Here is a 13,800-nt window from a genome sequence, read left to right as displayed (position 1 = left end):
AGAATTTGGGCCATAAATACAAGATAGTAGAACACTCTTGCAGAAGGAACAGCACATGTCTGATAGTTCAGTAGTGAGGCAAACAAATTATTTCATTCTAATTGGTGGTAACTAGGTCCCAGGTGAAAGACTGTGTAGTTTTTCATCATCATTAGAGAAAGATGTAAGAAATTAAAATCTAAAAATATTTTTAAAAAATACAGTTTCAGAAAACATGACTAGCAAAGAAGATCTGAAAGAAAACAGAGAACTGGAAGCATATCTAACAGGAATCTTCTAATATAAAAGAGTCATAGAATGGTTTGAGTGGGAAGGGACCTTAAAGATAATCTAGTCCCAAAATAGCCTACCTGGCCTTGAATACTTCCAAGGATGGGGCATCCACAGACACAGATATACAGAGAGATATATTAAAGATTTTACAACAGAATTTATACAATAAGTCAACAATCATCAATTTTTTCTTCAAGTAGTAGTAGAAGATGATAATTTGATCTTCAATGAAGAAAATACAGTATGTTATAGGAAAAACTTTATTGCACTGATTAAATACTAACAAGAATGAGAAGTCTCCTACATCATGTGCCATTAGAAATGGGTGGTACAAATACCTGTCAAGAAATGTATAGCTGTATTTCAATCCAGAAATTCTTTTAACTACCCCTCCCAAATCTTTATTTTTATGATTCTATGATTAGATTGATTTGTATTTACAGCCATAGCCAAATTTCAACCTGTTGTGTGGAAATACTATAGCATATTCTTAGCACACAAGAAATGAGTTTATTATCCTCCCTTTAAGTGATTTTTATCATACAGACTCAGTTTTACACTTGCTATTTCTTAACATCTGTTGCTTTATTAACATAAAAATCTTTACCAATCTTTTCTGACTGGAGTATATCCTTTTAAAGCACCTATACAGGAAGTCATTTGGATGCTTCTTAAGTTATTTACTTGATTCAGCAATGTTAATAACAATCCTCTCACATGCCACATGAATAACAATACTTCAGCTTTTTTTTTTTTTTAAGGAAAGAAACAAAGATGTGAATTACAACTTGACAATTTTGAAATGGAACATAGGTGGCAGGATCCTTAGCTTTACAGAACAAAACATCTTCCAGTTCAGTTCACAATTAAGCAACAGTATATTGAAGTCCTCTTCTCAGCAGTAGAGGAGAAAAGAAAGTTCTGCTGAGTGATTGCTCCAGATAATTGTTGATGAAGCAGGAATGACTGAGGATAGAAGAAATAACTGCAGAAAACACATACATGTTAATGTTCTGAAGACAGCCAGAACTGCTGGAACAGGGACGCAGTCAGACTTGTGAGACTATGCCTCAACAAGGATCTAGGGACCTAGCATCTCTGCATACCAAAGAATCCCCAAAAGATTATTTCTGATCGCTGATTCTCATGGGAAACCATGTCTATTTTCAACACTGTGTTCAAACAATGTATCAGCTTATAAAACAAAAAAGAAATAATTTTGAAAATCTCAAATTATTTCTGGGATTCACCACCAAAAATGTAGGCTTTCCTGAAACCAGGACAGTATCATAAGTAAAGAATACTGAATATTGTAAGTGATGAGGCAGTTACCTGCTCTGCTCCTGAGAACTGGACATCATGATAAAAATGCTACAGAAACTTACCAAGAGAAGGTTTTTAAAGCTTCTGGACAGTTCTGTTGCATTAATAATATACTTTTCCAATCTCCAGTTTGCTACACATACTTGTGCATGAGGATGTCAGTGGGGTTTTTTTGAATATAACACTATCATAATGTTTTTAAAGACACTGCTTTTTCTGCCAGCTGTGTTCATTCATAATTAAATCAAGCAAATCTTTTTATATGCATATATGATTGCATTTTTTATTTGCATAAAAGTAATGGACTGGTACTCAAAAATTTTGTCCAAATATATAGCAAAGTTGCAGACAAACTACAAGCAGGGTCTTGTAATGAACACTTCAGTGCAATGTAATATTGGACAGTGCTAGAAGTCCTGCTTAAAATACAGCACTCCGCAAGCTATCCTGCTTCCTCCACACTAAAATTGGTCTCCCAGCTCCTTTTACTTCTACTGAGCAGGTGTCATCCAGGACTTAGATACTATAAATAGATCTGAAGTGAGTAATTACTAACAGGCTAACAGTGGCATGGGATCCTCCAAGAAACAAAGTACAAGCACTTACAACCATTCCTAAACAGAATGGAGAGGGCCTTCACTATAGAAGAGGAAGTCTAGTAGAGCAAAGAGCAATCTTGGTTTCAGCATAGGAAATAGCTTACAAAAGAAAAAAAAAAAAAAAGTGTGAGTAGAAGGTCTGAAGAAAGAGAAGCTAGTCTTGATATTTTTTCTGTTTTCAAAAAAAGCCAGCGTAAGGAGGCAGTTGTATCTCCATCCAGTAACCACAGGAAAGTATACAGAAATTCACATCTGAAAAAATATAATACTAAGCCAAAGTTGAAAGTTGACAGAGAAGATGGCTTCTGATTCTATCTCTGATTTGCTTAGGTTTATTAAAGGGGAATGAGTTGGACTTACCTGAGATTCAGCACTTTCAACAGACAAGCATTTTTCATTTTGTCATATAAGTATGTACAAAACTAAACAATTTGTAACTCTGAAACACTTCAGTTTTGATATGCTTAAGATCAGAAATTCACCTGGAACTAAATACTGCTCATTAAATGATGAATGCTGCTCTAGAGGAGAGGAATCACCCAACACCAAGTAAGAGGAACACCAAACCTGAAGAACTCTGAACAGCAGCAGTTAAAAGGTTAGAGGTGGTTTTGCACAGCACTCCAGAAAGAGCCACGGGGTGAGAAGGAACCTTTTGTGCAGCACTAAGAAAGCATTTGGCACAACTTGCCATCAACCAGTATTTGCAATTTAATACACAGAAAATGTGCATAAAACCACTAATTTGTTGCATCCAGGCAAGTTAGGAGCTATTGAGATGTTGTAATGAAAACACCTTAAGATATTGAAACTAACATAAAACAAAAAATTCAAGGAAATTCATAATATGCATTTCTTAGAGCAAGTATAAGCGGTATCATATATAAACATGTAAACCACTTTATTCCAGTGAAAGGGTTATAAATGCCAGCATATGCTATCGATAAGAGAAAATGCAGACTAATTAGTTAATCTAAAAAATGCATGAGTAGGAATTTGACTGCTAAATGATTAAACTGGTACATTTTAAAATGTGTATTAATATTTAATTATTGACACTATGAGAAAAGAAAATCTCTTGATGTTACTTCTCAGCTCTTTCTGATACTCAGTAACACATGTATTATTCATATGAATAGTTTGTGCATATACAGTCAATCACTAGTTAAATAAAAGAATCATTCTCAAATTCCCTAATCACCTCAATAGATCCTAACGCAATATTTTCCACATTTGGGAATCAGAGCGTTTTATTTAAGAAATCAGTCTGGCCATGATGAATACAGCACAGCTCGAGCAGACATCAGTTCAAAGAATCAGATGTCAAAGTGCTCCCTCTAATGTCCCTTAATCATCACACCAATTAGTGGTTGAATAGTGATGTGATTAAAAAGACTGCTGCTATCCTATACCTATTCAGACTAGTAGAATTCTACATATGTTCTACCAATTAATGTTTGAATAGAGCAGCGATTAGAGAGACATCTGCCATTGTATATCCATTCAGAAAAGAGCTAAACTTGCATATTCATATGCAATGAGGACAAAAATAAATATTTGCAAAGGTAAACTATACGTTTAGATTATAAATATAATTGAGTTGATTTCCTTTAATGAGTGTTCTCTGTTTTATAATATTTGGGATTATTTTTTATTTATAAATATAGAATCTTTCATCAATAGATGTCTGGAAATGGACAAATTATTCACTGAAAAAGCATTTATTCATTAAGGTTCCTGATTTCAGGCCTTTGGTGTATTGGGTTTCATATCTACTTGTTTGCAATTTGCACTATTTCTGCTTCAATCCATCAGTCATTTGTGAAATGCTAACTTGATTATTCTTTAAGCACAATACATGATTAGGCTCAAAAATCATGTGAACTTTTTCCACCTCACTAGAAGGCAATACTTAGAGTAACACAATGATTATAACTGAGAAAGATCATCTTGTTTACAGATTTTTCTATGCCTTGCACATTTCTACATCCAGACGTACTTACATACCATTTTTTAAATAATTTCTTTATACAGATGTTTAAATATAGCAATGACAGCCACAGAAATACTATCAAAATGAAAAGCAGTTTGAAGTTTTAGCAAGCTCTTATTAGTACTGTTTTAAGGGAGTACCCTTGTCCTCTGAACGTAAAGAGCAACATGAGCTCTTACATCTTGCAATGAATTGCAGCTCTCATGCTCCATCATTAGCACAAAGCAATCTGGTAGTTACAACTTAATGTTGCACAGAAAAAGACAAGGTGAAGAATTTGGTTTTCTCTAATGGCTGGAAAGAATTATAGTACAATTAATATCTCTTTCCCAAAGTGAGCCCTTGCAAAAAAGAAAAAAAAAAAAATAAAAGAAAGAAAAAAACCCAAACCCAAACCCAGGTGAGCATCAAAATTATTTTGTTCATGGAAGAGAGGCTCTTTTTGCACAATGCTGATTAGGCTTAGCACATGTAAGGACAAAGAACAATGCTACAATTATTACTGCCAGAAAATCAATACTGTTACAGGCTATGGCAATTAGCTACAAACCAATTTAAACCCCATTTCCTTTTCACCTTCTTGTCATGTTGAAATACTTCCAGCATTTCCATCTGGAGCAAATGTTACAGTTATTTCTAAATGCAGAAACTGAAGAAAATGAAGAATACATAGGTGGATCTACATCAACTTCTCAGCTATCCTTAGCAGGTAACTACAAGATTTCATGACCAAAAAGAAGGCTGGACTAAAATATCCCACTGAATTCTCCAGTGAGAAGTCAATTTATAAAACTTGTAGAGGTTAATTTCATTTAAATTACAAACCTGCACATGTACAAGGTAAAACAAAACTCATCCTGTAATGCTTAGAAACCCTATTCATAAAGAAAGGCAATCAGTGTACTGGGTGCAATGTAAATGCACACAATGTGTGCCCCCTAGTTGGTGATCTAAATGTAGGTAAGCATAAAATACACACAGAAATGGAATTAAAGAGTTGGAAACCAAAAATAAAAATATTAATCCGAAGTCTAAACAATCCTGAACTACTTAGGAAAGACATGAAAGCAAAGCAAATCCTCACAGTTTCACAGCTGATCCCTTTGCTTTTATCTGTAAATTGATGATCTAATGTGACCTAAATTTTGCACCCTTCTTTAATGCTTACTATTAGAACAGCCATTTCAAAACTCTTCTACTTTTATTTTCTTCTGGACAACAGAAATCTTTGTTCCTCCAGATAACTAGAGGCATCATGTTTATACCCCTTTTCAGCATGACTCATAAGAAACAAGAGTGTTAATGCTTAGGCAGCAATAAAGAGTTCTCCTACTCTGGTACAAATGTCTGAGTTAAAATTTCTGAAGAAAAGCTGACTAATCTTGCACCTACTGCTATAAATAATTTTTACAGAAACACCTGGTTCCTAACAGAGTAAATAAACAATAGCACTCATTGAAACCATAACTGAACCTTCCTTTAGGAGAATGCTTTTCCAATGCTGAGGAAAGATATTGACATTCCATTTCCACTTCAGAACTCATTAAATGGGTAACCCAAAGTGTTTCAGAGCAAGCTAGGAGTTAAAATTTCAGTTTTGTAATTATTCTGAAGAAATATGTAAGTCTGCCATCTGGAAGCATATTAGACATTACAAAGTCACTGTGTGCATTCCTCAGCAGATGCAGCTTTTGTTCAGAGTTTTGAGGGCTGTTAATTTAATTAGTTTTGTATTTTCATACTCCCACCTTCCTTTCAACAGTACTTCTGCAAAGGCAGCATCAGAACAGCTTTTAAAAAATCCAAAGCTATAAGCCAAATTCAGATTTTAAGGAAATGGAAACAAATAAAGTTCATATGGACTTCAAATGGAGCTTGATCTATTCATTAGCAGGCCTACACATTATCACCAGTGGCTCCTCAGCCAAAACAGAAAATGGTGTTCAATGAATCCTTTTCTACATTAGCTTTCTTAATTTAAGGAGGCAAGGAAAGGATTCAACCATTTTATTTATTTGTTTTTTTATCAAAACCACTTAACAATGATCTGAAGAATGTAAAAGGTCTCTTACTTTTTACTGATGTCTTTTAGGTAATGGGAAAACGATAAATATTTGATTTTTCCTGTTATAGTAAGCTAATGGTAAGCTATGTGGTATAACTTACACAATAAGAGTAAGCTGCATATATCTGAGTGAAGTTGGACAGTTTTAAAAACTAGGACCATTTTTACCCATCTAAAAGTAAGGATGATCCCTTTACAGTTTCTTCTAGCACTTTACATTTCTTATAATAGCTTGCAAACCAAATTGTATGATGTTTCTACCAAATAATGCGTAATAATGCAGTATGAAAACTATCTGTGATGAAAATAGTTATATCTGCCGATGTAAACATTTATTTCTAACTTTTAATCCCATAAGCAGGTTCCTGTCAGGGCAGGGTGCTAATAACTGCACAGATCTTCAAGCAGTATTGCAGAACTAAAGAACTAACTTATCAGACTGTAAGCCTACCAAAACATCATGCTGCAATATTTGACAATGTTCAGAATTTCTTTCAACTGAAATTCCAGGCAATGAAAATCAAAAGGCAATAATAAGCTGGCAATGAAACCAAATTCATGGTGTTTGCACAGCCCAAGAAGCTCAGGCCTTGGGAATCCAGGAATATTTGAGACACCATGAGGTACAAATATACAGCTAACAACAAAGGAAGAGCTCTAGACAATTTCTAGAAAATGGTGCACTTTCAAAATCAACAGCAAACATCAAACACTTTATGTGCAAACTGAATACAAAAACCAAGCAAGGCTGAGAAGGAGAACAGCTCAGGGATAACAAAGAGTGATTTAAAAGCCTAGATGCTTTAGGAAACGTGTGTTACCACACCTATCAGTAAAATATGTCTGTGAATGTTACAGTTTAACTAACCAGGAAAATTTACATTGGAACAGTGAATTAGGTTACTACACAGATACCCAGCTGCCCTACTGCATGGACACCTGAGCTTCCTAACAAACAGTTTCTGAAAACAGAGGAGTTTACAGCCCAATATCGATTTCAAGTCACCTGAAAACATGACAATGTAAACTGCAGCTGCCCAGAAGCTGCTTGCTAAGAAGCCCAACATTCTCTGCAGCAGGAGCAGACAGTTGTGGGCAGTACCTGCATCAGACATCCCAAAACAATCATCCAAGTTCACAAACAGAAGGTCTTAATGTACTTAAGTTTTTAGTTCACATAACATTATCTAAGCCAATAAATACAAGAAAATGGGAATATCAGCTACAGCAAGAAAGAGATTTTTATAATCAATACTATAAAACAGAAAACTGTACTAAGAGACTGCTGAAATACTAAGGATATCCTGGGTTGGTCCTCCCAGCCAGTATTAGTTGTTCATACTGGATTTTGTGATTTTAAGAAACTGAGGAATTCTGTGGCATTTTTTGTTGGGTTTGCATTTTATTGGGTTTTGGAAGACATATTTTTAATTACAAACAAAATCAACTTCCAACCTGAATTTCCCTTTTTAGTGGGAGAAGGTGTTTTGATAATACTATGAAAAGAAACCAATATCATTATACCCATAAGGGAACTAGTACTCTACCTGAAAGGTTTCTGAATTTAGAAGATTATGTATGACAACTTGTAGGAAGACAGTAAAAACACTACAAACCTTCTAATCAGATGAGAGATCAAAGAGACAAAAAAAGTCTGATAGGATTAGTCAAATATCACACTGAGACTAGGAACTCAAATACCTAGAGAGAAAATAATGATATCTGATGACAGAAATACAGGACAGTACAGTTTACAGCAAAAAAAATATTTATTCCAAATTCAACTATTTCCAGAAAAATACAATGCACAAGATTTAAAATCCAGAGTCATGTTTTAATCTAAGCTTTATATATTTATCCATAAAATAGGTACATATGACAGGCTCCCCTATTTCTGTAGCAAATAGTCTCAGAAAGGACAGTGAAGTGCTGCTTTACCCAGCGTGACTCTTGGAAAACAAAAAGAAAAGGAGGAAGTGGCAGAAGAGGCTACCAAGGGAAATCGGGGGGCTCAGCAGGGCTCAGGATGTGATATTTGAGAGGGATCAGACTCCATAACAAAAGGCACAAAGGTTGCACCAAACACTTACTAAAATCACAAAAAATGAAGAAAGTATGGAATGCAATAGATTCTGAAAAGTAAACAGCTCATCACAAAGTAACTTTGCATCTACAGGAACAAACTAGAAGCCAAATGCAGCTACTGAAGAACACAAGAAACTCTAATTTATTTCTCCCGCAGCTGTGATTTCAGCCTCAATGATGTTCCAGATGCAATGATAAACATGTTCCAGATGCAATGATAAACGTGCACTTACTGAACAGTTTTTGTCAGAATTCCTTTTCCACTGCTTCTTGACTTGTTTCTTTGTTGCAGTTGAGTGAAGAGTCGCATGTGTTTGTTTTCGGGGATTTAAAGCCAGAATGTTCTGTAGAAAAAGAACAAAAGACATTAAAACATAGATTAAAATTTCTATAAAGATTCAAAGCCTCTTAGATCACACTTTACATACTTATTTACAAGGCTATGTAAAACCAAATGCAATTATTCAACATTATAGCCCAACTCCATATTAGATTTGTATTGTCCACGTCACTCAGATGATGAATATTTAAAGACATTTCTAGGATTACTAGAAAACAGAATTATATTTAGTAGTTTTAATAATGGTTTCTATTCACAGACATTTTTATGTATAGCATATAGAAACAAATAATTCTGCTCCATTGTATCACTCCAAGTAACACTTGTAGAGCAAAACAAGCAAAAATATTTTATAATATCTGAGTAATTTCTGAATCATTCGATTATAAACTCTGACTTCCCCATCAAAATAATCTCCTTCTAAGCCTAGTGAGCTTGATGAGTTAACTCATTTATCTTAAAATGCTTTTACTTGCAAGGACACAAATAAATCTCAGGAATGCAGCCATAGTAGTGGTATACCACGTAATGGTGGTCTGACAACAGAGGCAGAATGAAGTTTGCAGTGTTTTTCACTATCCTACAGTAACTCAACAAATTAAATCCAATTTTTGGAACCAAAACTCTTTTTCAAATCGTGCAAGTAACAGATTTCTATAGCAAATGTGACCTCATTTATTTCAAGTGTGAAAGGCATCCAAGAGACAGATCCAGACTCAGGTCTGTGATGGAGAACAAAAACAGGCACATTGTTGGTTGTAACTTCTGGAATTAGTTTGCAAGTTTACCTATAAAAAAGCCTTGGCTTTAGCACTACACGTCTCCACGGCGGTGAGTAGCATGTTTTATTCTGTTACTATATGTCAAAGATGTGTGAGACTGACTTACAGAAACATGATGAGTGTGATGTGTTTATGAATATTATATTGTGATTCTACCTAATTTTAAAGATCTGCTTCAGAGGGTGGTAATGATGGAACAGTCATCTCTTGTATTAAGATTTTATTGTGCTGATTCTGTGGACTTTTTATTTTAAATGTGAAGGAGTCACTTTTTCTTCAACTATTTAATGCCTTACTCTGAACTGATTGGTAATGAAATTTTCACACAAAACAGAAACCTCACCTCTTTGAAAATTCTACCTGCAAACAACAACATAGTAACTCTCAGCTTGCCTGAAGCACAAAGGTAAAAAGTGAGGTGCAGCATTCAAAAGACATGCAGACTACATACTGTTGACTTTCAGAAGGAGTTACAGGATTTTACTGGATGTGGTCCTGCAATTCCAGCACCAGAGACTCTGCTCCAGTTCAAGGTATTCCCCAGACGAGTACCTCAGGCAAGACAAAGCAACCAAATGCATTCAGTGGTGATTTATGCCCATTTATTTTGCCCTTAATTAAAACAGAGCAGGGACATCCACATAAGGGATATCTCAGTGGATACTTGAATTTCTCAGAATGATCTAACTCAACTGTCAGAGCATTATCTGACTGTTGAGTGCCCAAATTATCCAGGCTGGGCAGTAGGTTCTGAATCACATAAAAACTTCAGCAAAAATTTGTCTACTCTCTTTTGTAATTGCTTAATGCTTGGCCATGAATATTATAATTATTTTAGCAAACTGAAATGAATTGCAAATTTCTAGCAATAAACTGTAACAGATGTACTCCACTGGGTACAGCACCAGTTGGTTTAAAACATGGAACAAATGGTGGGGCAAGCCAAGGACGGAAGAATCCCCATATGTTTGCTCCTGTTGGAATTCTGCAGCAGGAGCACGGCTCCAAGCGCAACAGTTGCAGAAATCCAAAAGGACTACATAGCATACCACGTCCCAGAATTAAATCTGAAATAAAACTGGCACAGAAAATACTAAATCACATATACAATATAAAAATTGCTTATATTGATACTACATAAATAATATACTACCTGCCTAAATCTTGGATTGCTGACCAAAGTGGCTGCTCTAGCTAGAGGTCCCCAGTGTTTAAGAAGAACTCAGAAGTTAACTGCTTAAATGGGAAAATAATGGAAATGCTCTTGGGTCAGTTGAACTGTCAGAAGTGAAATTAGTGAGGGTGTTTTCTTCCTATTAATTTCAGTTCCCTGGTCGGCTTTTCACAGCTTATGGCTAGTCAGACATTTAGTAAATTTAACAAATAAATTCAGATGGGTCAGCCAGTAATTGCAAAATTACTGAGAAGAAAATTCTAGAGTATGTATTGCAAATAACAATGAATACACACAACTAAACAAAAATAAACCACCTGGATATGTAAGAAAGAAAACTTGAGACCTCAAATCTCTCAAACACACTGGTCATCAGAGCAGGGGAAGAGTTCATTGGTGAGGAGAATTATTCAGGCACCTGCAATCTTGCTTGTCTGAATCCCATTCTTATTCTGCTATATAAATACTCATTCTTGCCAGATGAGCTGCTGTTTGATCTCTCCAGATGTTGAAAGAGCAAGACTCAAGTTCCCCAGTAGAGGATGTGGGTGCATAATGCATCCCTTTTCAAAGTACTATGAACTTTAGATTTCACATTAAGATGCTATTTGTATAGCAATGAAGAACCTATGAATTATATCTTCACAGTTTTACATAACTGGCTCCATTTATTTCATTAATAGTAGATATAAATCCATTATCATTAGAGGCTGCAAATCAGAAAATAAGGATACTTCATTCCAGTAGAAATCCATTGTGGCACTCTGTTGAAGAAAGAAACGGAGCTACGAGTAAGGACACAGAAGTGAACTGAGCCCACACTGAGTTTGTGACTCGTGGCATAGAAGCACAACAGGCACAGTCGAGTTAAACCTGCAGCTCTGCACAGCGCTGATGATTATGGGCACCACCAAAGTATTATACTTTCCTTCACTATTACCATAGATTAATTTGAAGATTTCACTTTGGGAAAAAAGCCAAGGAGCCCATCTCTGTGGAACACAACCCAAATATATTTTGCAGAAGACTCCCTCAAATATAATTACATTAAGGAATTCCTTTAATAATTACCCATGACAATGACTTTTTTCAGGTCTTTTAAAAGACAACAATTATTATAAGCTACAAAATATAGAAGAATGGTTCAATTTCAGAATATATCCTCTTCTAGAAAGGAATGTATTTGTTATGTCTAACGGATATTGATTTAGGTTGCAAGTATCCTAAAATGCAATAAACTACTCATATGTAATGTACATTGAGAATAACTAGCATGTGTAAGTCATTTTTACAATTTTTAAATTTTGAGAATTTAGTGATAGATGGTTATGTTGATCTGTGCCAATAGCAACATAGCTTTTTATATTAAACTTACCATAAGCTATTCATTAGATGTTTATTGCTTAGCTTCTACTTCAAATGGCATGATTAAGAAGTCTACACAAAAAATACTAGCTCTAATTTTCACTATTATCTATTAATGAAAAGGCTGTAAAAGTTTTGAAACAGCAAGTTATATCACAGTAAGTAATTTATCAGGAATTTGAATTAATATTACTCCAAGTAAGTGATTTCAAAGCAGTCATCCAGGATAGGATACACTCTCCAGTTGGGAGTCCTGTCTGATACAGCACTTTCAGGTAAATCAAGACAGGTTTGGCACATGCTCTGCAGTGATGCAACATAAATTTCTAAAGATATTTAATTTTGCTTTTAATTTTATTAAAAGTGTCACACACTTTTTATTCTCATCTCATAAAGCCACTCTTTTCCTAAAATCAGAAGCTGTTTCAATTAAATGTGATTCTTAATTAAGTGCATAGTCAGCAAAATAAAATATAAAGTTGTGGCAGCACTATGCTCACTGGGAATGCTCCAGAGCCAGAGAGGACTGGGGAGGCAGAGAGGGGATGTTGTTAAGAAAAAAAGTATGATTTAGAACACAGATGGGACTGCAGTAACTTTAAGACAGTCATCAAACGTCCTGTGAGTCTAGGAGCCTCTTTGTAAATTATATGACATTAATTCAAATTTTGAAAGCTTTTCTTTACAGCACTACAGTGTGGAATGTTTGGCTTTTCTTTTTTCTCCCCAAAAGTAAAAACCTTAGACAGGTATCGTGGTTATGAGGACTTTATCTCTCACTCAAAACAATAAATTTGGAAAAATTCAGTAGTTAAAGACCATTCTTTTTTCTGGAGAGCCTCCTACTGCAACCAATGAGTTGCACCAGGAGCATTTAGTGCTTAGTAATCCTCATATTTGTTACTGCTCATTCAAAGCCAGAACAAGGATCAGAAAATCTATCTTCAGGCTCTGTCACAGGTTGTGATATTAAAACTGTGTAAAATCCTTAAAAAGACAAAGTAAATTTTTGCTCATTTCAAGGATTCTGTGGACTTCCTGTAGCTTTTTGGGAAGGTTTCCTATGAACAGCCCCAAAACACCTCCTGAAGTTCAGCACAGGTCAATAAGTGTACTGCCACAGTGATGCTGTGGAAAATGCAACAGTTCACACGCAGACACTGCCTGGGTATCAAACGAGGTCTCAAGTGTCAATAGCCTTGTTTTAGTATACAGATCATTTCTCTAGCCCAGCCCCTGCAATACACAGGCCATATCCTGATTTAATCCAGTTGCTTCACAGAGCCTCCTCAGCTGAACACTTTTATATACATCAATTAAAATTCGGGAGTAGGCCAGGCATGCTAGGGAATGCATGTGGAGAGCAATTTAACCCACCCCATTCCATTAATCTACCCAATTTCCTTAAAAAGAGTTGTAATCTCCCTCACAGCAAGTAACATTAAATGTATTGCAAGATACATATGGTCACCAAGTGAACATAATGAGAACATATTTATTTTTTCTAAGAGTAATGAGCATACTAAACAATTAATTTCAAAACTATGCAAGTGTTAATTCACTGACAGAAACAAATACCTGGGGCTTTACCACTAATATTTTCTAGTGTATCTGAATATGAAACTAATTGTATAATTGCTATTCAGTCAAAGACTAAAGAACTCAAACGGATTTGTTTTCATGGGATTAGATGACCCACAATAAGGAACTTTCTTGAAAAATCACATCAAGTTCTAGTCATAGGATAGTTTGTTACACTAGAAGATAAACACAAGATTTAAAAAAGTATGTATCTATGGTG

General features: G+C 35.1%; 1 protein-coding gene across 1 annotated transcript in view; it reads right to left on the bottom strand.

Moving 5' to 3' along the window:
- The window catches only part of DPYD (dihydropyrimidine dehydrogenase), a 344,164-nt gene that overhangs the window by 313,612 nt on the left and 16,752 nt on the right, over positions 1-13,800 (bottom strand). Inside the window, exon 2 of the mRNA XM_015635812.1 lies at positions 8,572-8,682. Within this exon, the coding sequence (XP_015491298.1) occupies positions 8,572-8,682 (111 nt within the window). The remainder of the gene's footprint in view (positions 1-8,571; positions 8,683-13,800) is intronic.

Source organism: Parus major, chromosome 8 (assembly GCF_001522545.3).
Source record: "Parus major isolate Abel chromosome 8, Parus_major1.1, whole genome shotgun sequence".
In the NCBI taxonomy this organism is placed as follows: Eukaryota; Metazoa; Chordata; class Aves; order Passeriformes; family Paridae; genus Parus; species Parus major.
Note: the sequence above shows the minus strand (reverse complement) of the source record. Positions and strands in the feature narration are given on the sequence as shown.